The sequence below is a fragment of the Pezoporus flaviventris genome, unplaced genomic scaffold (assembly GCF_033815535.1).
Source record: "Pezoporus flaviventris isolate CSIRO_AGI_PZ_B2104156 unplaced genomic scaffold, CSIRO_AGI_Pfla_v1 ptg000035l, whole genome shotgun sequence".
Lineage (NCBI taxonomy): Eukaryota > Metazoa > Chordata > Aves > Psittaciformes > Psittacidae > Pezoporus > Pezoporus flaviventris.
In genome coordinates, this window is record NW_026892583.1 from 9,170,458 (window position 1) to 9,197,851 (window position 27,394).

Genomic DNA, 27,394 nt, shown 5'->3' on the forward strand with positions numbered 1-27,394 from the left:
GTAAGAATCCAAATTTTATTAATTATATAAATTATGTATAGTTATGCAGGTGGAGGACCTTGAGATGTTTGGTCCAATTCTTCTGCAGTGATTCTGGTAGCCCTGCATGTGCAGATTCCCAGGGCTGAGCCTCTCCCTGCACTTTTTGCTCCTCAGATAAGCGGCATCAACTGAAGGAGTGCATTTCTGGTTATAGCGAGACAACCTCACACTAAATCTCTCCAGAACAGCAGCAAAACCTCACCTTCTTGAGAAGCTGCCTCCAAAACAAACATATGCTAGGGAAGTTTTCAGACACTTAGAATTGGCAGCAACAGCAAATTTGAAAGACATCGTAAGCCATAAACAGTTCTTTATATAATCTAGGCCTATTTCTATTATGGCTCAAATCAGATTCCTACAAACAGACTGATTTTTCTAGCCATTAATATGGTCTATCTTTCCACTCACGGAATATTTACAGCATCAATTATCTTGAATCTCATCTGACATGTACTCATCTCAGACTGATCTAACTACAGCTATTATCATGTGTTAGAGACACTTTAAATTTAGAAAAGGAATAGCATAAAAGGCATTCAAATAACCTTATAGCACTGTTACTAGTTTATTTTTTTCAAGGAGAAAAAAAAAAATCTGCATGCACAATCAGGTAATACTATGGAATTAATACTGTGTAATTAATTGTAAGCTTTTTTCTTTAGTTAGAAAATAATGATGTCACCAGTATTATATTGAACAAATTCTGGAAGGTATTTCCTCAGCAGCTATTCAGGGATAATTAAACATCATTGAAATGAGCTTGACATGAAAATAAAAATCTTTCTTGGCTGATCTTAACAGAAATTTTGCATTTCTTTTACTGCAAGCATGCATATTTCATCTTCAGTTCTTGATTTTCATAAGCAAGGTTGTCAGTAAGAATTAATCAGTTATTTTAGCGTGTTTACTGTAAAAGGTCTATGCCTTTGGACACCCAGAAACAGCAAGGAAGCAGTGCTGTGGCTACTCTCACTCCTGCTGACCAGCACCATTCCCTGACTACCTTGTTTACTGTCCACTTCAATCAATTATCTCTTTTTTTATGCAAACTCTGTCAGTATTCTGTGCTAATACAACCCCTGGAATTGTAGTTGCAGTACTGTAAGTGTAGTATTCTCATGACAATATTCACCCATAATTGACATAATCATATGCACATATTTTAACCTGATAGCAAATAAACCTACCTGCCCCTTTCAGAGCATCCCTAATCCAGTAAAACCTTTAACAGAACTGCAGACAAAAAAGTTTAACTCAGTGCCAGCAGCGAATGGACTGCAGCCACAGCCAAACCCCTGCACCCATCACCCACCCTCCAAGAACCCATCCCAGGATGGACTATACCGGGCAACCCCCCAGGTCAGGGGCTCTCCTGGGTGCTCAGTCTCTGAGTCACACTGCAGATGACAGAATGTCGAACAAAAATGCAAGACAGAGCAATGACACTTTCTCTTCTCCTAAACAAGAAATCAGACTATGCAAGAACGGTGCATTTGAGCCCAGATGTCTACAGGAGACATCAGGAGGAGAAACATCTCTGCAACCCAATTGGAATGGATTGTCAGACACGCACTTGGCAGGGGATTGGAACTCGATGATCTTTAAGATCCCTTCAACCCAAACCATTCTGTGATTCTGTGATTTTTGCCTTTGCAAATCTCTCCGAATCTCATCCCTGGCATGTTGGAGGTGTGCTCCCATTGGGACTCCCAGCACTTCGGGTTCCTCCTCCAAAGCAAAGCACAGGTCTTCCCACCTGTCCTGCTGCCATAGCATCAGCAAGCTTCAAATTCTGCGCTCAGATGAACGCTTGGAGCTCCTGGGGAATTCAGTCTGTGTGGTACCTGGCTCTCAAGCTCATGTTTCCATCTCCTGTGAAATACAGGATCCCCTCATCCCCAGAAACCTTGAGAGCTCTGACCCTGGCATTCTCACCTATGATAAGCTTCAGCTGCAAAATCAAATAGGCATCTTGATTTATAGCCACCTAAAGCATTTCCTTTTTTTCCCACTACACAACTCGCTGTATCAGTTGGATCCTCATGATATACAAGCTAAAGAGAGAGCCACTAATGCATACCAACTGACTTCACTGCATCTGCTATCATCTTTTGATAACACTTTAAGACGTTTTGACTGGGAAGGGATCATAGTGTGTTACTTTTTCTCCAAGGAGGAGCTTGACAGGCTGCAAATGCACAACAGCACTTGCGTCTCTGCTAAATCCCCCACCCACCTCACATTACTGAGAAAGGACAGCCAGATGAATCGCTTTTGGCATACCCTCACTCTATCCTACCATGCTCAGAACAGCTTCTTCTGCAGGCTGCCCAGGGAACAGAAAACTTTTCCCAGCCACTGAATCACATTATAGTTTTTTTTGGTGAGGCTTCTTCAAATTTCAATAAACAACAGGCACCAGTACTACACGTAAATACACATACAAATAAATAGCCCATGATAACACACACACCCTGAAATTAAGGAGTGTCAGAGTGTCAGAAGCACACTCTGACTCAAAAAGACTGATGAAAAACAGTAATATGAGAGTCTGAGACCCCTTTTGTGAAGCCAGAGGCTCAAAATTGCAGTTGCTTTACTCTTGGCTTGATTTTGTTGAAGTTGTTGTCATTTTAATGACATTTTTCTGATGGTTTTGAATGTCTCTTCTTACTGCTGGCTTCAGTTTTCCTGATATCCACCACTTTGTAAGAAACAAGTACACATAAATGAAAACTTTTCTAATCATGGATAATGAGCACCACTGAGTTTTGGTGATATCTGGGGAGAGCAAACCGCAGGTCCAAAAAGTGCAGCATGTTTGTTGCCAAGATGAATGGTCAAGTCAAATCAGAGACTTCTTGTGAGTGAAGTGATTGCAAATGAAAGCATATTAGTGCAAGCCTTGGATGGCAGACAAGCTATGTGGTGTAAGTAATCAACAGACAAACTGCACTTGACGGATGCAAGTGACATCACTTAGTGCAGTCTCAGAAAGCACCAAAATACCCCCACAGCTGGACAGGGTGGAAAGACTCTCCTCCCTTTCAGGAAGTATGTGCACAAGTATCCCAAAGTGATGCTATGACAGCAGTTCTGCAGTTATTCCATGGTTGCTTAAGGTAATGAAGAAAATCGTAACTTTACAGCTGAATCCTAGGGTGACAGCAGTTTTATAAAGAGCTATAGACAAGGCAAGGGATAAGAGCATTTGAATAACAGAGTACCAGGCTGGAATGGACCTCAAGAATTATCTGGTCCAGCCTTTCTAGGCAAAGCATGACCTAGGCTAGATGCCCCAGCACCCTGTACAACTGAATCTCTTAAGAGATTCAAGTGATGGGGAATCCATCACTTCCCTAGGAGATTATTTCAATGGTTGATTGTTCTCAAGGTGAGAAATTTTCCTCTTGTGCCCAGTCAGAATCTCCCCAGGATTTACTTGTGCCCATCACCCCTCAGCTTTCTCACGTGACTCCCTGTAAAAATGGAGTATTCATTCCCTTTGTAGCTACCTTTTAAATACTGGAACATGGTGATCAGGTCTCCCCTGAGCCTTTATGCTGAACACTCAGCTATCTCAGCCCTTCCTCACACGGCTCCCCAGTCCTTGTAACATCTTTATGGCCTTCTCTGCACCCTCTCAAGCCTGTTCACATCTTTTTTGTATAGCAGGGACCAAAACTAAACACAGGATTCCAGATGTGGCCTAACAAGTGCTGAATATAGTGGGACAATCCCATAGCTTTGGGTTTCAGCTGTCCTTGTCCTGTCACTAACCAAGAGTTCATCAGATTGTAAAAGGTGCAGTGAAGATCTTAAAGAATTTACATTACGCACTAGTACTCACCTGAAGAGTAAAAAGTATTCTGTAGCATGAGGGTAAATCTTACTTAAAAAATCAGGACACTTGCTACACTGTACAATGCTCTAATTATGATTTTCAAGGAAAAAATAAAAAAATCAACACTCTAAAGGATCCCTTCCTTGCAGTCAGATTCAATCACCTGGACATATCGGAATACAACTCTAAAGATGCAGGAGAAAAGGGAAACAAACAGGAAGGCTCCTGCTGTGCAATGCAAATCCATGGCAGCAGCTGAGGCTCAATAAAGCACAGCACTACCAATTCCCTATGATTTTTTGGAAGGCATTTTTGAGATGCCCTACCAAACTAATACTGATGAAGGAGAAATTATCTTTAAAGCTCTTCAGTTGCTCTCTTCAGACCTTCTGGCATTTTCTCCTGATCCTTCTAGAATTTCAAAAGCCAGAACAAATTAGTTGGTTTCTTGTTATTAAACTGCCACAAAACACTTGAAGTCCCATGGGAATGGACGCACATAGAGAAAATCAAACCAAAGGATGAAGAATTAAAGAAAAACTTATATTCCACTCAGTATAAATCCAGGACCTTATTCTGAGATACTTGACTGCTTTACAGGAAGGAGGTTGGTAAATCTGAGGGTTTGCCATTCTTTCTCAGTTTCTAACAACTAGCAATGTTTGCTAAATAGCTTCCCAAGAATAATAAACAGTTTAAAGCACATTTATAGCTCCTCAGGTCAAAGAGAGAGAGAGGAAAAAAATTTGCAAATCCAAACTCAGGCATTAGTAGCACTGTCTACACCATCCATATGTGTTAACACACAGCTACCAAATAAATGTTAATTAGACAATGATAATACAGTAAATGAAAATAAGCTTTTCCTTGTAAGAGTTTTGAAACTTTGAAACCGAAGTGAATGACACTGAACTTGTTCAAGACCAGGTTGGACGAAGCCTTGGGTGAGATGGTTTGGTGTGGGGTGTCCCTGCCCATGGCAGGGGAGTTGGGGCTGGATGATCTTAAGGTCCTTTCCAACCCTAACTATTCTATGATTCTATGACAAATAACTCCACTGAAGTTTAAGAAAAGAAAGATTTTTATTCATGCTCTCTTACAAATATTGTTGTTATTAACACCACCACTGGATTTCAGTTTATATACACAGAATTGTGTATATAAACCTCACAAGTACCCTGCAGTCTCTTAATTAGCAATTACTAAAGGGAAAGACTCCTCTTAATCCTATCAACTGTCCCAAGACCTAAGAAGTTGTCCACTTTGTTCTCATTTCAGTTTAGCAACCATTACTCTAATAGCTCCCTACATCACTGTGACAGTTAGAGATGCACCTCTGGAAATGCATGAAATATTAGCAAAACAGATACAGCAGCCCCTCCAACAGCAGGCTCAGACAGCTTGGGTTGCTGAGCCCCAGGAAGAGAAGGATTCAGGGAGCTCTTAGAGCAGGTTCCAGTGACTAAAGGCACGACAACAAAGCTGGGGAAGGACTTTTGACAAGGGCATGTAGGGACAGGACAAGGGGGAATGGCTTTAAACTGAAAGAAAGGAGATTTAGGTTAGATATTATGCAGAAGTTCTTCCCTGTGAGGGTGCTGAGGCACTGGCACAGGTTGCCCAGAGAAGCTGTGGCTGCCCCATCCTTGGCAGTGTTCGAGGCCAGGTTGGATGGAGCTTTGAGCAACCTGGTCTGGTGGAAGGTGTCCCTGCCCATGGCAGGGGTTGTGGAACTAGATGAGATTTAAGGTCCCTTCCAACCCAAACTATTCTATGATAGCAGCTGGAATCCTCTAAAGACCTACATGGGTATCTCTGCACTATATAGGTCCTGCACAAAACTTCTGCAAAGGAAGCCAAAAAGGAGGCTGCTAAGTCATCAAAGCTTTCGACTCTCAGCTTTCCTGTTGACTCCAGGAGTCTCTCCCGCCATCACTGGAGGCTCACAGATGAATTCCTACTTGTGCAGCAATGGCTCAAGCAACAGGGTCAAACTGTGCACAGTCCAGAAGCAATGTGAACCCAGAGAACCCAAAAAAGGTTAACACAATCAAAGGGTCCAACTGGTAAGATGCACAGGATTTGCCTTATGCCTCTAAACACAGAAACCAACAATTATCATGTTATGAGCTCCTGTTAGCCTTGAGACCTGCAGAATTAGCCTGGTTACCTTGAAAAACACATGCTCTCCAAATTTACAGTCCTCTGTGTCACCATCCTAGCCGTGATGCTTAGTCTTATAGTGACAGCAACAGCAGTGACTAACTCCCAGCTCATGGGCCATGTTGACCCAGAATGTAGCTTCCTGCTCTTCTCTACTTTACCAGGGTAAAAAAGATAGTAACTTACATATTTATTAGGTTTGGGGTTTATTTTGATTTGCTGCTTGTTTGTTTTTTTTTTTTATGTGACTTTGGCCAGGCTTACACAACCTCTGGCAGCATGCATGCCAGGAAGCATCCCGGCTTTACAGGCTGGCTTGTACACATGCCTCCTAGAAAGATCTGGTAAATGGAAAAGGTTTATTATTATATAGAGTTTGTCAACTTCCATTCATTTACTTCCAAATCAAAGTCAACAAAAATTTTCATCAGGACGCTTAATATCTGTCTGCTCAGAATAAGTGGGACGTGTATATCTTAAAGATATTTTTCCACCCATTCCACTTATACAAACTGAGCACCAACACTGACAATGGATGGTTGCTTGTCTGGGAAGATGGAAAATAATGATGTCAATTCCTCTTATTTCTACAGCTGACTCCAAGAGAAGGTGTCTCACACAAAGCAGTGCATGTCATGCATGCACAAGTCTTTCAGATGGCAAGATTGATTCTCTTTGATGCTCTGCAAAAAATCATGGGGTCTAATCCATCAGCTACTTAATACATGATCAGCTGATGCTACTAGATGCAAAGCATGTAAGAGAGGAAGTTACATACAAACCTCTTCAGTCTACTGTGAACAGCAATTTTTTTGAGAACTCATAGGATGTGAGCTGAGTTTTGATTTTGTTGTTCTTCTAATCTGCCCTGTATCACAGCCATTTCGCTTTCAACTCATTGAAGAAAATTGGAGAGATTAGACACGAGGAAGAAGTTCTTTCCTGAGAGGGTGTTCAAACACTGGCACAGGCTTCCTAGAGAAGTGGTCAATGCCCCAAGCATGTCAGTACTTAAGAGGCATTTGATGATGCCCTTAATAACATGCTTTAACTTTTCACCAGCCCTGAAGTGGTCAGGCAGTTGGACAAGGTGATTGTTTTAGTCCCTTCCAACTGAAATAGCCTATTCTATGCAAACAGCAAATTAATCATGCAATAGGTTATTTTTCCTTATTTATTTAAAATGATGATAAAATAGGCTTAAATAATGCTTAATACATTTCCTGAAAATAATGGATAGTCTTTAAAATGTCCAATAAATACTAATGGGCTGTACTTGAACCTTCATGAAGTTATTGCAATATTGTAATGGAACTTCATTTTTTTTTCAGGATTTTCTAAGCAAAAGGAGAGATTGAAAGCAACAGCATGAGCAAGTGTAGCCACTAAGAAAACTTTGCAAATGGGAGGTGAGGGAGATGATGGATTAGTTTGCAGAAAGGCTGAAAAAGCATCACTAAGAGCCCCATGCCCCCTTGCTGCATAAATAATAGGTTAATTCTAATGTACAGAAAGCTGAATTGCTTCAATGTTTCCTTTCAAGATACTGATTTCTTTGAGTTATAGGGATTAAAAAAGCAACCCTGTGAAAATGCAGAGTTTTTGTTTAATATTGACTTTCCACAAGGTGACTTTACTTTCTCTGGGTTCCTCCATAATTAAGTTATGAAATAAATAAGATCATAGTCCAAGCATGTGGCTAGTATTTCCCATATATGACATTTAATACCATGTTTCTTTTTGTTGGCTTGATTTTTGGGGGGATTTTGGGGTTTTGTTGGATTTTTGTTTTAGCAAAGTCAAATAGTCATACAAACAAAGACAGTGCTTCCTTTAAAATATCCAGTCTAATTTCCTTAATATTCTAGCCCAGTGTTCCAAAGAACTAAATGTTGTTTTATTGTTTTTTTTTTTAAGACGGCATAGTGTTTTGCCTGCATTCCTCATCCTTAAAACACATCAAAAAGCAATAAAAGAAGGTCACAGGTTGGTTCCAGAAGATCCTAGTTAACTGATTAAACTCCTAATCACTTTCAGTTTCTGTTATCACCTACACTGACCATACCTAATGTGTAACAGCTCATTTAAAAAGATAAATCCAGGGCTGGTCTAGTCCAGAAAATAATGACCATACTTGTAAGAATCAGGCCATCACCAAATCACCCGTATCACAAACCAATGAGAATTAGGTATGGCTGAAGACTTCTGATTGGACTCCAAGCCCCCTCCCAATCTCCACGCTGATGACGAACTCAAGTGGGTTATTAAAGCTCAACATTTGCCATCCCACAATGACTGATATACTGGAGCATTTCCTCTAGATGATGCTGTGAATAGTGGCATACACTGCAGGAGAAGGATGGAGAAAACACAGGCTGAATTTCAAATGGTACCCACTAAAGCATCTTTAGGACGCAGTTTGTGATTTTGTTATTTAAAGGAGCATTGTTTGCAAAAGCCCAGAGGTGGTGGTCTTGTTGTTTTGTTTTGTTTTGACTTTTCTTTCAAAAAAAAAAAAAAAAGACACACACCCCCCCCCCCCCCCCCCATTTTTTTTCTAGTCACTGATTTCCTTGGGATCTTCTGGGTGGTCGTTTGTCCAACTCAGTGTTTCCCAAAGCATATTCACATTGCCAGCATAGATTCCAGTAAGACACTACGGCTGCAAGATTCTCCTGCTCTGGTTTAAATTTGCCATGTTTTAGTGAGCTGCTTGCCAAAAAGGTAACCACAATATTTTTTTTTTATCTAAACATGATACCTGCCTGCTTCAGGATTAATTAACTACATTCTCAAAGTGCCCACCCCTTTCTACCTAGTGCTAAAAAATTCTCCAAGGAATTTAAACAGCTGGTTCAGGCAAGGACATTTACATGTGGGCACATATATCCCACCATAGACAAATGGATCAGACATGGCAGCACTCCCCAAAAAACTGTTTATCATCATGACCCTATTGATATAAGAGAAACACAGCATGCATGACCAGCATTCCCCAAACTCTCTTTAAGATTTCTTTTACAAATATCCACATTTATCGTGGGTAAATTCCAAAAGTTCTTCTGTGACCTGAGAAGTCAAATGCTACTGTGCCTTCAAAGAGCATCTTGCTTCATTTAATTAAGAAAGCCTAAATACCTGACCAAACCCAGACTCAAACACTGTACTGAATGTCTAAAGCACACCTTTAGACATTTCGTTAACAATTCAACAGAGGGCAATTCAACAGAGGGCAATTCAACAGAGGGTTCAGCAGGAGCAGTAATGGCTTGGGGAGTTCTTCCAGGCTGTATCTGCCCATTCCTGAAAAGTACTACAGGAGACAATAACAAAAGCAATAAATCTGTTATCTAACACCCATTGTTTAAAATAATTACTCAAAAAGTGGGATAGTGACCCATGACTCTCCATTTCTACCTCCCCTTCCCAGAAGCCTGCCCTACCTAGCCTGCAAAGCAGCACTCTCCGAAAATGATTGCATCTTCTGGAAAATAAAACAATACCAATAGAAAGAGATGCCACAGGGAGATGGTAGGTAAGAGTGTGACTCTAGGGAGCCCTTTTAGAAAGGGGAGATCTGTGTCCCTGCTCCTACACTAAGGCTGTTCACACCATTTACATTAACAAATCACTGGATAAAATGCTGAAATGAGGGAGTCTCCCTTCTGAACGGGAGAAGATGCTTGCAGGAGGGGAGGACAAAGATGTGCTAGAAACTGGGTCCCCCAGACATGACTGACTGCAGTAGACATGAACCTGCAGATAAGGGGTACCAACATGAACAGCACAAGGCTCAGCTCAGTTCCGAGGACTGAAGGCTTGCAAGTTATTTATCTTTCCTCTCATCACAGCATCTGAATATACCTTAGGGACAAAAAAGAGAAAAAAAAAGGGCCTGGGGGAAGGTACGACAGAAAATTTCCTGAAGACTTTGTGGAAATTGTATTTCTATTTTTGTGGGTAAACTACTGTTCAGGGAACCTATACAAAATTCAGCAGCAATGAACTTCCCCAGGTACAAGGCCAGTGCTGCCAGCATTCAGTTCTCAGGGGGATGGTGGATATTGCACTACTCCTGATCAGTCAAACTACCCTCCTCCTTGCACAGGAAAGGACTAAACTTCCCATTAACACTTAAGCACAGTTACCAGACCCAAACCCACCTTTCTCAGCTTCACTGGGCCGTGCCTAAAACAAACCTGAAAAAAGTAACACCCAGTATGAGCTCCTAACACAGCTGCTCAGTCTACCCTTCCCTCTCACAGCAGCTTGAAGAACGCAGCAGCAGTGATGGAGAAATGCTGTGGCGTAAAGTGCTGCCAGTGATCCTCCAGTCCTGCAGAACTACCTTGTCAACATAAAGAGAGGGTGCACTCAGGAGGAGCAGCCCATACTGCTCCAAAAGCACTACTGTTCATTGCACAAATATGTTTTGTTCATGGATGTAAATGATGGGCTAAGTTTATTTTAAAATTGCCTGTCCTTCAATTTTTTATTATTATTTTTAAGATTAAGTTGGGGAGAATGAATGCATATGGCTAGTTTAAACTGGCACTTCAGTCAAGGGTACAGACTGGACATGTTAATAAAAGGATGGTAAACAAGCCTCCTTTTTTGAAAACCAACCTTCTTTGCTATTGTCATTATTGTTGATTCAAAGGTTTCTACTTCAATGTGCCTTAATTAAAATGTTAGTGGTCAATATTTCCTTGAAAGCATCTCCAGAAGATGCTATTCATGTGCAATTGCATTGCAGATAATGCCAGAGGAAAACAATCAAACAGCTGGCAAATAAGCTCTTTGTTGGGATATTTTAACACATTCCATGTTCATCTGTTTAATTTAAAACAAGCCCACACCATTCACAGTCTTGCAGACTGTACTGGTGTTGGGCTGTGCCACTGCATAAACACAGTGGGCCCAACTTTGTTTTATTTCATTTCAGTAGATCTCCTCAATCCAGAAGGAATGTAATCAGCAAATAAGCAATGTAAGTACATGGGAATTCAAGTCCAATGCCTAAATAACATGTACAGATTCTTCCCAGCATTGATGAATCGATGCAAAGATAAAGTAAATAATGGCCTCTGAGCCGTTTTGCATTTTCTGCTTTCAAAAGAGACTAATTATTATTATTATTCACAGAAAAAATAAAGCCAGCAGTCTACCTGCAACTCTCTTGAGCTGTATTTTTAGAAAGCATAATGCTTAATCAAGTATGATATATGCTTACATTTGGGGTGGGATATGAGTTGGTATTTTTCCCCAGTTCGGTTATTCAATTATCTGTTCTCTGTATGTCCCAATGGATCTTCCACATTTTTAACTTCTTGCAGAAATGCCAACTCAATCAGCGCCTGGGACAGTCTTGGGAGGAAACCACATCACAGCCCTGGTCAGGACCGAGCTGGGAACAGAATCATGGAAATGGTCAGGACTGAGCTGGGAACAGAATCATGGAAAGGGTCAGGACTGAGCTGGGAACAGAATGATGGAAATGGTCAGGACTGAGCTGGGAACAGAATCATGGAAATGGCCAGGACTGAGCTGGGAACAGAATCATGGAAATGGCCAGAAAAGCCATTGTGAGCTCTGGCTCATCCTCTCCTGTGCCCAGAGGCAGGACCAGCTCTGCCACTGCCAGCACTGGGATGCTCCTCCAGCCTGTCCCCAGAGAGCTCTCTGCAATAGATGTTTCCTGTCCCCTGGAGTTCCTGTTTCAGTATCTGCCCATCTCCACCATCAAACAGCTTCTCACACTGTCTAACCTAGATCTCTCACTGCAATTTAAGGCAATTACTGTTTGTCTCATCCTTTGTGATCTTCAGAAAAAAATTTCTTTCTTTTCTTTTGCACATCTGAAGGCTCCTATTAACTGCACCCTTCCTTGGCCTTCTCTTCTTCATCATGAACAATCCTCATGAATCATTTTACTCCTGCATCAGAAACCTTTCCTGCTCGTCTGTCACTCTTCTGACCTTTTTCATCAATTCACATCTTCCCTGAGGTATGATGCAGCACTGCCCACACCAGGAAGTGCTATAGCAAAAGGGTTACTTCAATTCCTTATAGAGATATCCCCTCACCTCCTATCAAATGCAGGATTTCTGCTTTCCAGAACTGCACACCATGGTTTCGGCACATCCAAACTCACTGACACCCACAGCCGCTCCCTGCTGGTTATTTCCCTTTGCAAAAGTGAAGGACATAAATCCAGCAGCCTTGTTACCAAAACATACTCCACAGATCACTTTCCCAATCAGCCCAACCTGTTTTCAAGGTCAAAGCTGCCTCCTTGCAGTCCTCATCAGTTTGCTATCACCTGGCGCCCATTAACAAGCTGCAAAAAGCCATTTGAGACATCAGCTTTTTCAATTCCTGGTTACGCAATATTTTAGTTTCTCACTACTCACTGGCTGTTTAATTTGTGAGCAGTGCCTCTGGCACACGGGATCAAGATAAAACAGGAGACTTTCAATTCTGACACTACAAGTGCTCTTATATCCCATTAGAAGTTATGGTCTGCTCTAGATTCTGAACTCACAGCATTAGGAAGTCACAGGAGGGTATGCTACAACTTACTTTAACTGTAGTTTTACTTAGTGTAGGCAATGCAGATACTTCCGCATTGGAAGGAAATGTGAAACAAAGTAGGATTTCTTTTCCTGAAAATATGCATGCATTAGAAGTTCTGTAAGTTCTATCCCTTCCTGACCTACCAGATATTTGTTTGTGTAAACTGAAAAATACCTTGGGAGAGAAAAAAAATCTTCCCAAAAGCCTGTCAGCAAGCAGCAAAGCAGGTAATACATGGGGGCATTTGCATACCCACAGCTGCTTTCTGGTCTGATTCTCCTTTATTTCAAGGACAGGATGATATATATTAAGACTTTTTTTCAAAGTGTACTTTGAAAGGGGTCACTGCCAGTGCAGGCTATCCACAGGGAAAGAGGGTATGCATCAGCTTGCAGTTTCAGCTTTCTGTAAGGAACTGCATGGTCTGAGGTTTTCAGATGTCATGCCCCGTCATCCCTCCTCCTCCTCCCTGGCCTTGCCACAGGGATGCTGCCTGTAATGCATCAATTAAGCACCACAGGTCACGCTACCTCCCTTATGCATGCAGCTCGATGGCGTGATAAAGGCAAAAAACAAAGGAGAGTGAAAAGAAGGGAAGGAGCACGAATAGATTTCCTGAAAACTGCAGATCAGTAGGTAACCAGGGTCCTATTTTACTGGCAAATGCAGATTACAGGAAAGCCTGCTTTAATGCTGGAAGGCTATTTAAAAATCCATCAGAACTCTAAAATATGCTATTAGGGACTCTGCAGTCCCAACACCTACTGCATAAAACTCCCAAGCTATTAGGCAAACCAACATCATTTCAGATCAGGCCATCAGCAGGTTGCCAAGTCTTAAAATAGCAGCTGCATTTAAAATTATATTTAAACAAGAGAAGTGGGAAGTTCAGCTCTGATGAAACCCAGAACTTGGTCTGTGCAAGGTGAGCTGGGACAAAGCTGCCAGGCATGTTGGCATTGGAAGGATTTCTAAAAACCTTGTAGTGGTCCCTGACTGATCAGGCTAAAATTGGCACCTGAAGTACAACTGGGTGTAACAACACAAGGAAATCATGAGGCTATGCTCCAAGAGCCTGTGGAAACACTGTTTTCCAGATTTCCTTCCTGAAGTCTCACTTGTCTGCCAAATCCTACCCACGCACCTTGTCCTCTACCGGATTGTTCGCAGCATCTGCTGGGGTTTCACATTCTTCTGGCTCTTGTATTTGGTAAGCAAGCAGGTCATGGTAAACGCAAATCTCACCCCAAGCATGGCTAGCAATAGAAGTACTGGAAACATAAAATAAACCCATAGGAATAAGATAAATCCACAGCAATCCCACTGTCTTCCAATCATGTCTGGAAGAGCAGTCTTTCATAGGGGTGAAGAAGCTTCATCACACAGCTGAAGTCAAATGCAGCAGACGTGAGAATTGTTCTTCCTTGTTCTATGTTAGCAACAAACAGGAAATTCTCGTTTTCATGATTAAAATGCTTTGCAGGTCCTTATTACCACATTACTGGTGCTTCTGACTTTCAGCTCTTGTTCCTTAAATCAGCTCCCCACCATGTACAAAATTAGCAAAGACATACAGCATGAGACCAATGATAAATTGCTGCAAACAGAACCATCCTAGAAATTTTATGAGTCCAGCAAATCACTTATGCAGGCTCAGTGGCTTAAGTTAAGCATGGATTGTACCACCTCTATTCCTGGGCTATATTACTCATCCTTTCTTCCATCACAGCAATTTTAAGGAGGCTGCTCCTCTTCATAACCATTTCCTCTCCATCCCTGCTAACAAGCTCTGTCTTCCCTGCAGAGCAGTTCACATACACTGTACTCTGCTCCCGATGGGATCAGAAATAGCTCAACAGGGCAATGAGACATCAAATGCAAACAGCCCTGCACAAAATGCACAGGCATTTATGCAACCCCACTGTGCCATCTCCCCAGAGATGGCATTAGGTGTTCACAATAAATTTCACTGCTCAGGAGCATCCAGGATTCAGTTTAGCACCCTCCTGGAAATCTCTACATCATCTTACATCATTTGAAGTTGGTATTTTAAACAGTGTGTTTCTACCAGGAAACAGAAGGTATGCAAATGATTTACATTATAAAAATGTCCTCATTTGGACAACATCCTACGTCAGTACACTTAACAAAGCTTTCCATTAAGCACCCTAAAGTGAAACGCTTCTAGACAACAAGCACAAACCCAGGTGAAGGTGAGGGCAACCACATGGGCCAAAAGAGTATCTTCCTTTTTTTGCCACCGGGATTGAACTCTAAGCCACCCTTAAAGGGAGAGAGTGCAGTGCCTGGGGAGCAGCCAGCTCTGAAGCCACAGCTCAGGGCTGCTTCCAATCATTTATAGTTCGAGATCCCAACAGGTTTTAAAGATAATGTAAGTTACAACAGACCATTGCACTGAACTACCTGTTAAAGCATAAAAGTAGAAACAAGAGGCTAAAAGGTGGTTTAGGAGAAGGACACACAGATTTTCAGACTCTTCTGTGTGCTGGTCCATTCAGGGGTTTCCACACAGAGCTGAAAATCAGATGTGCAGTTATGGAAGTTAAAAAAAAGGGGGGGGAAGAGGGATTAAAGATAAAAAACTGAAGCTACCCAGCAGTTCCACTTCCTTGCAGCCTACCACAGATGTTGTGTGCTGTGCCATGAAGGTACCCAGGGTTCAGTCTGGAATGACCTTGTCTCCCACAGGTAATTAAAAAAAGAATCTTTACTATGAGCAATTTGAAAGTGTACCACAAATCAGGAATTTTGCAGCTCACGAAGCCCACAAAAATTTTTATCATTCTGGCTCAGTTCTGAACACACAAGTATTTTGTTGGCATTTTACAGGCATTAAATACAACCTTTCATCACTGTGAACAACATCAGGCTTTTATTTTTTTTTTTTCTCTTCCTTGTACAAAGATTTTCATTGTAAAAAGCATATAAACTAGTAAGGAACTGGTAACATTTAACAGTCACTGCAAGCTAATTCAGTCTGAATAGTGTGTCTGCTGGGGGTGTAAAAAGGTACTGAAATTACTGTAAGCACTCCACATTTGCATTAATATTTTATGCTAGAACTACCTCAATTGTTCCACAGTATGTAGCTACATACTTCCTTACTTATTTTCATACTGTTGCCATGGGCCACTGTGGTGAATAACGTCCATCAGGACTGTGCTAGGCTTTGCTTAATCCTCCTAAACATGCTCACTCTCAGCTTCTCACCACTTCTGTCAGAAAAACATCTTCCACTGCTAGGAAAAGCAGGAGAATTTCTACGAGTGCTACTTAAACCAGCCCCTCAGCCATGAAGACGAGTACCACCACTAAGGACAGCCTCAGAGACGCCACTAGCACTCATGCATAAGACCTTCAGGGAAGGTACAAATGCAGTAATTAATGCCTCTGCAAACCCCATCTTACCAGCTCTGCTGTTGCCTACATGACAAAGACATTGTATGAAATTGTCCCAATACAAGATCCACTATCAGTCACATACCATAAACTTTCTGATGTAAACAGTCAACTCATTAGATTGAGACTCACAGGCATGTGACATTCCAAACTCCAAATTAGACGTATAAGATAATAAGAATGAGAATAAAAATCCAAATCTAGATCTAAACAGTACAGCTGAGATGTCAGAGGCTCTCATGAAATACATTTACGCCGTTTATATTTCCACTTTTGTTAAGGAGGATGGGTTTGGTTCTACTCTGGCAGCTTTCATAGAATTACAGACTTGGGTTGGAAGGGATCATAGTTCCACTCCCCCTTGCCATAGGCAGAGACGTCTTCCGCTAGACCAGGTTGCTCAAAGCCTTGTCTAACCTGGCCTCAAACACGGAAGCCCACCCTGTTCTCCCACATGATCAATCAAGACTTTAACTGAAACCGGCACCAACACACTACCAAAAACATGACACCTCCCTGTCCAGGGGAAGCAAAAACTTCTAAACTTGAACGTGTAACAGTCTTGTGCAGTGAAAAGCAGTCTTCAGTCTTCAGACAAACTCTCCATCAAAAAAAAATGCACACACGCACTGAAATTCAAAACAAAACCAAATAAAACCAAAACCACAAAACCCAAACAAAACAAACACAGCCACAAGAAAAAAAATAAACACCAGAAAACAAACAAACAAAAAAATCCAAACCAAAACACAGCCAATCGAAAAGAAAAGAAAAGAAAAGAAAAGAAAAGAAAAGAAAAGAAAAGAAAAGAAAAAGACAAACCACCAAAACCAAACAAAAACCCTAAGAGAAATTTTTACAAGAAGCATTTCTGCTCTTTCACTTCTTACCTGAGGAAAGTCTCTTTTTGGATAATAAAGGGTAGCTCACTGATATTTCATTGCCCTTCCCCCTGAAATTCTGCAACACTTCCACCCTTGTCTGGGCATCTTTCCCTACTTTCTTGGATGTTGTGCACATGTGTAACAGGAAATGAATTCCAGGCAAATACTGTTTAGCTACCTAATAGCTGATCTATTTATGAGATACCATCATCTGCCCTTCAGTTTCCCAAATGCATCCTCTACTGCAATCTTGTACCTCCTCAGGCGATAATTAGGCAGAATAATTCTCCATGATCCAACTGTCCAGCCAAAGGATGCATCAGAAAGATAGCACAGGATGAGCAGATTCTCCCAAGGTAATGGAAAACACAGGCACAAGTAATGGCCAAAGTTCCCAGACACGATGAGGAAATCTACCCCACTTTCATGTCATTTAAGGAAAGAAAACTTCCTTGAGATATTTACATGTTTTACTGCTCTGTTGCTTCAGCTATTTCAAAAATTCTTAGACAAGGGCTGAGTCCCCAGCCACCACATGGCACTGCACCAACAGGATGGTTTTTAAACCTCCCTCACCAGCACTGGGGTCAGTAGTTCTCCTACTCCATCACTTTCTCAGTATGCTGACGGTAAAGCTGTGGTTGCATGGTGGCCAACCTGCACAGAGTATCTATAGTACCGGAGAGCATCTCTGTCTGCTGTTGTTTCAGTGACCTCAGACACTATGCACAATTATGTCTCTGAGCAGAAGAGAGTTTCAAAGTGGTGCTGGAAACAGAAACAGGTGGAAGTGATGGAGGATAGATTTCAATTAGATATTAGGAACAAGCTCGCTCTTATGAGGGTGGTGAGGCGCTGGCACAGGTTACCCAGAGAAGCTGTGGCTGCCCCATCCCTGGCAGTGTTCAAGACCAGGCTGGACAGGGCTTGGAGCAACCTGGTCTAGAGGAGGGTATCCCTGCCCATGGCAGAGGGTTGGAACAAGATGGTCTTTTAGGGTCCCTTCCAACCCAAACCGTTCTGTGATTCTATGATCCCTATTATTAAGGGCATCATGACTGGGCTTGGAACTGAGACCAAAGCTAGTTCTTACTGGGATCTCTCAGTGACATGACCCATCAGAGAATCAGAAACCCTACATGTAACACAAAAAATGACAGTGAGGCTATCTGCTCGCTGATTAAGGACAGAAGTGATGCTACTCCAGGTGAGTCATAGGGACACAATCACATCAGACGTACCAATGCCCAGCAGCCCAAGAAGCCACAATACCATGGCTAAGTACCAGCCGGTCCATACTAATATCCAGGTTTCTCCTTTCTCTAGTGTCTCTCATGTTTCCACGGAAATGCTTTGTGCATGCAAGTGTGGCATCTCTAAAGCAGCTGCCTGTGTTACTTTCCTCTTCCCACAGGAAAAGTCGCTCTTACTTTCCATGCATATTTGCAGCTTACTCTGGACTGAACTAAAGTCTTTGTGGTTTTACAAGTTAGGAAATGACCTGGGGTCTGATGAAGACACTCACATCATCAGACACCCCAGCTGTGATGAGTCTGTGTAGACCGAGGCCACAGCACTTCCCAGAGCTGGCCACCTCAGCCAACCTAACCTCTCCACTTCTTCCATTCCAAACACACCAATTCCAAGCACAGTAATTTTCAGAGGCTTTAATGTTGTATGAATAAATCTGACCTCAGAGAAGGAATAATCAGAAATCCACAAATTAAGTTTGTGTTTCCCTCATGTTGAAAGATTACAATTATCAATATTGGAAAGCTTGTAAGTGCTTTTCATCTGCATAATACCTCATTTCAAAGCATCTTCTTTTATTTTATCATGCAAAAACAGTGATAAAAGATGAATATATTTACTTCCCTTATGTGCCAATGCTTATGCTACTGCTATATATTAATCTTCCTTTTTAAAAAATAAACTTGCATTCATTATTTCTGTTTTTTCATCCAACCATGTGAATGAGGATTTAAGCATGTCATTGGGCTTTTAATGAATGAAAGGCCAATAAAGAAGAACAGATAACATGTCAATGAATACTGGTAGACACCAGAGATGCAAATTAAAAATGTCATTGCAATAAGAACTTATGGTTCACTGCAGCCAGTACAAGGCAATCACAAGTCAAAGAGGCAGCACAGAAAATAATGAAGCAGCTGAACTGTATTTTCAAATCCCTGAATTATGTCATAATTGCTGTGGCCTGGAGACTGACACAAACATCTGCAGAGATATGTGCAGAAAATATGCACCTCAAACGTGTAGGATTAAGGTGCCACAAGCCCAAGGAGGAAATATCCCCAAGTCAAAGCCCAGCAGGAGCTGAAAACATGGCATACACATCTCGAACCAGTCCCTTGCACCAACCCTGCTCCCATCACAGAAAGCGAAGTTCCCTGTAGTTCAGCACCCAAGCAGCATTCTGAGCACACTCAGGGGCCAAAGCATCAGCATCCCATCAGATTGTCCCCATGTGAACCCCAGAGCAAAAAAGGATTAAGCTGCTGCTTGGATGTTAGTCATACTAACACTGATAGTCCAAAACCTACATTTGCGTTATTGAGAAAAAAAAAAAACAAAAAAAACCAAAGGAACGCTACAGTGGTCAGGTCTGAGGTTCAGCCCAAGCACATGCATCACTCACCCTCTTCAAAACCATTCTAGCAGCAATAATACCATCTGAATCTACAGAAGTGGATGCTGCTAGTGCCTATATTTTAAAATCCAAAGGTTATTCAGGATGGAGAAAGCTGAGTGAATGAAAGAGATTTCTTTAATACTCTTTGTGCAATGGAAACTGAAAAATGTGGGATGCTGAAGACTGAAACACTGTAATTATCTAAGAAGGTACTTGAAGACTCAACATAAAGCACCATCTTCAATAGTCATTTTTACCACCAATGTATGCATAAAACAAATAGCCCATTGCTATAAATCCTCCCTATGAACCTAAGCACTGCTTCAGTAGAATTTAAGAGCCCATTTTTAAATATTTTTCCATATGAAATTCCCCACACTATTTCCTTCCTAGTGTCAGTCAGACTTGGCCACATACTAGCTGTGTAGCAAAAGGGAATCAGAGGGCAGCTTTTTTATCATTCAAGAAGAGCACACAATTATCTCATTCTGACAAAAATAGCACTCTGGGAGAAAGCATCACCTCCTCCTCATCCCAGCAAGTTTAAATCCAGCTTCCCTGGCTTCTTAGGACTGCGATGAACTGGGGAAGGCTGAGAATCATAGTACCATAGAACCAAGTAGATTGGAAAAAACCCAGCACTGCCAAGACCACCACTGAAACATGTCACTGACAGCCTCATCTACATGTTTTGTGAAAGCTTCCAGGGATGGTTATTCCACCACTACCCTGGGCAGCCTGTTCCAATGCCTGATTACACTCTCTGTGAAGAAATGTTTCCTAATATCCAATCTAAGCCTCCTTTGGTGCAGCTTGAGGCCATTACCTCTTGTCCTATCACTTGTTACTTGGGAGAAGAGACCAAGCCCCACCCCACTCCATTCCATCCTCTTTTCAGGTAGTTGTAGAGGGCGATAAGGTGTGTCCGTCCCCCCCCCCCCCCCCCCCCCCCGCCCCAGCCTACTGTTCTCCAGAGAAGGAATGGGATGAGCAGCCAGCAGTTTCAGCTAATTCCTCTCCCCATTCCCAGTACTGTATCTTCAATAGCACATCTATTTTGCTCTACATAAGTATTGTACTGGTTGTATGCACACATCAGTACATGTCTTTTATTAAGAGATAAAGAAAATCTGTGGCTTCCCAACAAGCATGTTCAAGCCCTATGGAATAACACCACAGCAGAGGTTGGCACATGATGCAGAGTACATCTGCAGTAGCCCATTGGAGCAATTATTGGGACTTAAATAATTCTTGACATTGCATTTGATTCTGTATCCTAACAATAGGATTTACCAGTGGACAGAATATTTAGGGTGAATCTGGACTGCCGAGTGTGGGGGAAAAGCAGTATGTCTGCTGTTAACACAAAAGACAGAGATGGAAGCAGCGCAGCTAAACCCCTCTGCACAACACTGAGCATTTCCCTGCACCATCCTTTACCAAACTGATAAAGGAAATTAGCATCACGACCTCCAAATTGCAGACCCGGTGTTCCTTCTGAATAACACTTCTCTTGCAAACTCGTGATTGCACACGCTACTAGGAGACACACTCAAATACTGAAGAAGATTAGCAGTTTGCTATTTTTGTCATTTGACACGTATTATCAGCAGCGTTCTGTGTCAGCGCAAGCCAGCAAAGCTGTGATGCTCCTTGTTTGCTGAAGTTATCTGTGAACACCAAAGATGTTTCAGTCAATCCCATACCACAAATAGTGAAGGTCCCATTCTTCCTGAATCTAAGGTTGAGCTGCATCAAAGACCATGGGAGACAGGTACAGCCACAGGAGGTGTTTTGCCAAATCAAGTCTCCACTCTGAGGCAGGATCTGATGAGGTCTTTAATGCATGACACCTATAAAAAAAGTAATCTTCTTAGGGGGAATAGCTTTAACTTAACAGAGGGCAGATTTAGATTACATATTAGGAAGAAGTTCTTTCCTGTGAGGGTGGTGAGGCACTGGCACAGGTTGCCCAGAGAAGCTGTGGCTGCCCCATCCCTGGCAGTGTTCAAGACCAGGCTGGACAGGGCTTGGAGCAACCTGGTCTAGAGGAGGGTATCCCAGCCCACAGCAGAGGGTTGGAACGAGATGATCTTTAAGGTCCCTTCCAACCCAAACCATTCTGCAATTCTATGATCCCTATTATTAAGGGCATCAAGACTGGGCGTAGAACTGAAAAAAAAGCAAAAAGAAAAAAGAAATGGTTGTTTCCCCTAAACCCCCAGATCAACCTCTTAATCCTGGAATTACAGATTTTCTCACGATACAAGCAGTATTTTTTGCATAATGTATGTCTCTCTTCTACCATGTAACAAAATCTTATTTGGTTTGATAAAAATTTTTCATTCTGACTTCCAAATTAATTACAGAAATCTTTTAACATAAACCTGACTGTTTACTCAATCTTCTTTTATGGTCCATAAGTATGCATGAAGCAAGAAGACAAAAATACATTTTCAATGAAGCAATTAGTTGTTTGGAGTTTTTTTTTGGTTAAAAATTAGGGATAAGCAGAAAAGCTGTCTTGTAGGAGCTCTGCTTCTTTAAATAAAAAAAAAAACAAAAAATTTATACTATAAGTTTCCTTCCCTATAAAAGGAGAAAGTGTCCTCCATAAGTCAAGCAAAAATATTCCTAAGAGTCAAGTACAAAAGCTTTTTCTTCAAAGAGAAAAGATGAGATGTACTTTAAAGAGATAATTCCAGAGAAGGAAGAAAAAGAGTTCAAGCCTAGGGTGAATACAGCTTGGTTATATGAGGCAGTTTCTCCTCCTGGTGGCTCAAGAAGAATGGAAACTTTCCTCCTGAGAATTCACTGCCAAGGGGATTGAGTGCATTGGTTTTCACCTAATGTGAGAAACGAGGATCTTAAGCCACAGCTGGGAGAGCAAAAAATAATTTTTTAAGACACATAAAGTAACGAGAGGAAGTTGTCTTCTGAAGAAGAGATTGTTACTAGTCTATTTACCACAGTCTTATCCCTCCAGAAATCAAAAACACCTTTCTAATAGAAACTAGCAAAGAAAACTAAGATGAGTTAAGGCTCCGTGCATGCCCAAGTACAGGCATGAACTCCTCTGTCTTTTGATGAGCAGCTGTAGGTGAAATGAGAACTTTGGCAACACTGAATTACATTTTTTGTTTCTTCACTTTTTTTATATGAAAGTGTTTTGACACCAGACCAAAAGGGACTGCCAGCTTTTGAAGGTTTGACTTAGACCTGTGTATGTAAAAGGAACAGAAGACACTGTGACCTGGTTTAGCATAAGCCATGACAGCTTTAAATAAAGTAGCTACAGCATCACTGCCGTCACCTGCAGAAGTGCAAAATTCCCTCTCCTTGTTGCACCACTAAAAACAGTCTCACGGATAAATACAGCTTTATGGGAATGCAGCTAAAGGGCTTTCCTTGAGCTCTCAGAGATTCAGCCATCTAGCAGGCATGTCTATGTCCAACAGGTAAAATCAGCCCACTGGGACACTACCTATTCTTCCTAAAGTTGCTCTTGCCCTTCAGCCCAGCAGAGGATTTATACCCCTGGCTATCTTCAAAATGACTCATTAACCACTTCTTTCTGTATAATTATTGCAGTAGCAGCAAATGGGGCTCCATGTACTGATGAATGCCAAAGCTAACTGGAAAATGAAACCCAGGAAATTGCTGGAGTGTGAGATTTCCCATCCAAAAGCTGATATTAAAATTTCCCAACTAGCCAGCAAGTCAATAATGGAAATGAATGAGGAAACAAAGACTTTCTGTGCATTTTTTTTCAACAGTTAATTTTCAAGCTACACAGATATAGTGCCTTTTCAAATTTTAAATTAGAGGCTGAAGACCTAAATTGGCCATTAGGGACTGCTTTTTATCCAAAACTAACGTGGAATATTACTTTAATATGGTTTTCTCTCTTTAGATTTACAAGCCAAGATGCTTCCAAAGTGATTTTTACCCATACAGTTTTTAAGAAATATAAATGTCTTACTTGTTTCCTTAAATATATTTGAAGGTTTCATCAAAATATTAAAAACATTCTTCTTTGCTTGAATAATACTTTTTATTTCAAAAGGGAATATTGCCTGGTTTCCACAGGTTTGTATTTGACACTTACCTAAAAGTGTAAGAAAACTGTCTTTCTCCATATAATTTTTATAAATGTGTGTTTATTATTACAAGAAAAACAAAACAAAATCTATTTTGATAGAAAATGTTGGCTAAGTACTTGTGATCCTTATGGTTCATTTTGTGGTCGCTGAGTAAGAAAACACACCAATCCCAAATATTCCTCCTCAGTACTACTCAGAGTTTTTTAATCAGCAAACACGACATGATCAATTAAGTCAATATTCGAGAAACAATAAATAAATAAAAAGAATTCAACTAAAAAAAGGACAAAATTCTCTTAAACTACTTAGAACATTCCAATTTCCAAAACTTTGATTTCTTATGAGCTTTTCTGTGGGGTACAGGGGTTTTTCTCCTATCTTTTTCACAGCTAGATCCCATCTTCACTGGCACATTGAGCTTACTGCAGTAGTACTGTCTGCCTGCAAATATTTGATCATCAGCAGATTAAAATACCCAGTGAAACATCAGCCTGCATAGGAAGGGAAACCCACCTAGGATTTAATTACAGCTGGAACCTGAAGACAGTCATGTTCCAGAAAGACATCATCTGTATTTGAAGTATATTAAGAAGCAGTGTATGATGTGAAAAACAAACTTCGACAAATAATAAGTCATAGACAGAAAATCTGAGAACACATATTAATAGCTAAACAAAATACAAGGAAAAAGACCTATTCCAGAAGGAATTTTCACTGAAATTCCAGAAAAAAATCAAAATTTTGAAACAATCTTTCTCAACCCTTCCTCTTCAGATCATGCAGCATCCCAGTCTTGAGACTCTTTTTCCTGCCTTTTCTGCAAACATCAGTTTCACTGTCATGCCTAAAATTAAGAATTAACAAGAATCTAATACATGGATACTGGGATAAGAGAGAATTGCTTTAATGGCATCCAAAAGAAGAGACCTAAATGTTTCCTCTTGGGGTTTTTATTGAATAGTGACACAGGGCTGGCCTACAAAATCACTTCCTAATTCCGTCACTGTTCATAAGGATTTACAAATTTGGCATTGGTATGTTACAGCTCATTAAGCACATCACAAAGCCAAGTGCACACACCAGGCAAGGAAATGCCCTTAAAGGCAGTCACCCCCTCCACCAATCCCATAACTAATAAACAGAAAGTGTCACCACTTGGTTCTCTAAATTAACATACACCCTGATATTCATCTGACAGAGAGGGGGTTCCTTTTGGGAAGACAACCCCACCACTTGTATATCACAAGACAGTCAGGTTTCTCCTTGAAGGACTCAGGAGACTAAACGGCTAACTTCAAGCTCTAGCTATTTATTTAATTACATATGTGACATGTAAACATATTTGTTACATGACACTACACTTACATTAGGAAAGTTTCTAAATGTATATTGCAAAGACTTTCTATCTTTGGAGCACTTAGAAGAGATTTTGAACAGTTTTCCTCCATCCGAAGTGTACACAAAACCACAGTTGTTTGAGGCATTTGGGCCTTCTCACTTTCAACAGCTGAGTCCAGTCACATCATTTACAGTCAGATGCAAAGTTTACCATTAAACCTACAGCAATAAACTACCTGATCACAAACAGGAGCCGTGCTGCATCTGACTAGCCCACTCATTGACAATGGAGTTGTACAAGTCAGACTGGAGTTTGTTGTTTTTTTTTTAATTCCATTTTGTGCATTTATTGCGGTATGGCATTTGCAATTGTTTCCTCTTTTTCTGCAAGCTCTGGTGACCAATCACACTGCAATCCCAATACTTCATATTTCTCACTGCCTAACATTTCACCTGCAGCTTCTAAAACTTCATATCATAGGAACATAAAGAGATTAAAAAAACACAATAAAAAGCACCACAAAAGCAAGCAACATCTTTCAGCAGCAATTCAAGTAAAATACCAAAACACATCTGCACTTGCTCCCATGTCAGTTTCAAGGACAAACTCAGCCAAAACTAAAAGAGATTAAGGGCTGTGCCATGTATTAGATCTTCACCCTATGCAAGATGCAGATAAATCTTCCTCTGATATCTAAGCAGGCTCAGTTGTCCCTGAGCTTCATCTTTCTTACTGAGTACTGCAATTTTGTTTAAAGGTATTCCCATACACCAGCAGCCCCACCTGTCTTCATCAGCAACAGCCACAAGTCTCCTAACCATAAATACTTCCATGCTTCCAAAAACTGCAGAATCTGCACTTCAAAGAGCTGGCTGCTTCTTTGCAATGCCAGGTATTATAAAAAAATTAACAAAAAAAAACATAGCAAGAGCTTCCCAAGCAGTTTACTTACAGTACACGTCCACTCTTATGGACTTTATGGCTGGTGAACCCAAGCCATTTTCAGCCTTGCAGTAATAGCGTCCTCCTTGGTGTCTCTGGATATTGGATATCCTCAGAGTTTCATTGAAGACACTCGAATCTTGAAATCTGTCAGAGGCACTTCCTGCTGTTTTGGTCCACCTGATCTGAGCAAGCACCAAAAAAGATTGTTACTTTAACTCTGTAAAAGTGAGAAAAACATATTTTTCTTCACAAAACTGAGAACCATGTATGCAGCAGCCAGGTTTTTATTGTAGGACTTTGAGAACTTTTCCAGAAAACTGAATAGCTCATGCTTAAAATGAAAAATGCTATCTAAGTGTACCTGAAAGGTAATCTTGCATTAATCACCCTCTCAGAAACAGTTGACTGCTTTTGATGAAAACACCCCATTAAAAATGAATGATACTAGCAGAGATATGGAGAAGAACTCAAGCCACCATCAGTGATACACAGCAGGAACAGCTGCAGAGAAATTCCCTATAATTGTCACTGAAATAGTATTTGTGAAAGATGAGGGCACATCGGAAAGCACCTTCAAAACAAATGATGGATTATCTTTTAGCAACAATAAAATCCAATTTTAAGGAGTCAAATGATCAGTTGCTTGAAACTGCAGTTACTACCATCTATTTCTTCAAATAGGTGGTTTGTTTTTTTTAATGTTGTTTACAGCAATTACAGATTCCTTTATCTGGTAATTATTTTTCCAAAACCAAAGAGCTTTTAAAGGGAATATCTTAATTCCAGAACCATAAAAATGCCAGTAACAGCTCAGTGTAACCAACAGCTGCACAGAGGTGGATACGCATACTGCTAACACCCATGCTTGATGAGCCAAGCCCTTGCCTGCAAGATTTGTTACTCTAAACTATTTCCATAAAACACAACAGACATCTAGAGACGCCCCCAGATACCTCCTTCTCTTTCAGTTCACACTAATTCAGTGACCAGGATAAACACCAAAACTGATTTTTAGACGACAGGTTTTTTTGTGCCTACAGAGGCCACAAGTAGGACACTTGCATTAAAAAGAATTTATGTCTCTTCCTGAGCTTCTCAAAGCTGTCTCTTCTCAATCCCATGCACTAATTCTATGCCAGGGTAAAGACCTGCAGTCATTGATATAAATGAGATTGACGCAAGACAAAATAATAAATATTTAGCTATTTGTTCCCAGACAACAGTCCCCAGATACTGTCCAAAAGTAGTGCAGCTGTGATTTAAAGAAAAGCATTTGGACACTGATCCATTGGGATCTGCTAGTCAGGCTTTCACAAGCAATCTTGATCCAGTATTGGCTTGGTTTGAACAAGGCAGTGCAAGCCTGACATCACTAGCAAGTTCTTGTCTCCATGACCAGTTAAGACTGAGCTGGACACGCTATGCTTC

General features: G+C 41.0%; 1 protein-coding gene across 1 annotated transcript in view; it reads right to left on the minus strand.

Annotated features, from left to right (window-relative positions):
- The window catches only part of MDGA2 (MAM domain containing glycosylphosphatidylinositol anchor 2), a 378,145-nt gene that overhangs the window by 191,221 nt on the left and 159,530 nt on the right, over positions 1–27,394 (minus strand). Inside the window, exon 3 of the mRNA XM_061462444.1 lies at positions 25,974–26,148. Within this exon, the coding sequence (XP_061318428.1) occupies positions 25,974–26,148 (175 nt within the window). The remainder of the gene's footprint in view (positions 1–25,973; positions 26,149–27,394) is intronic.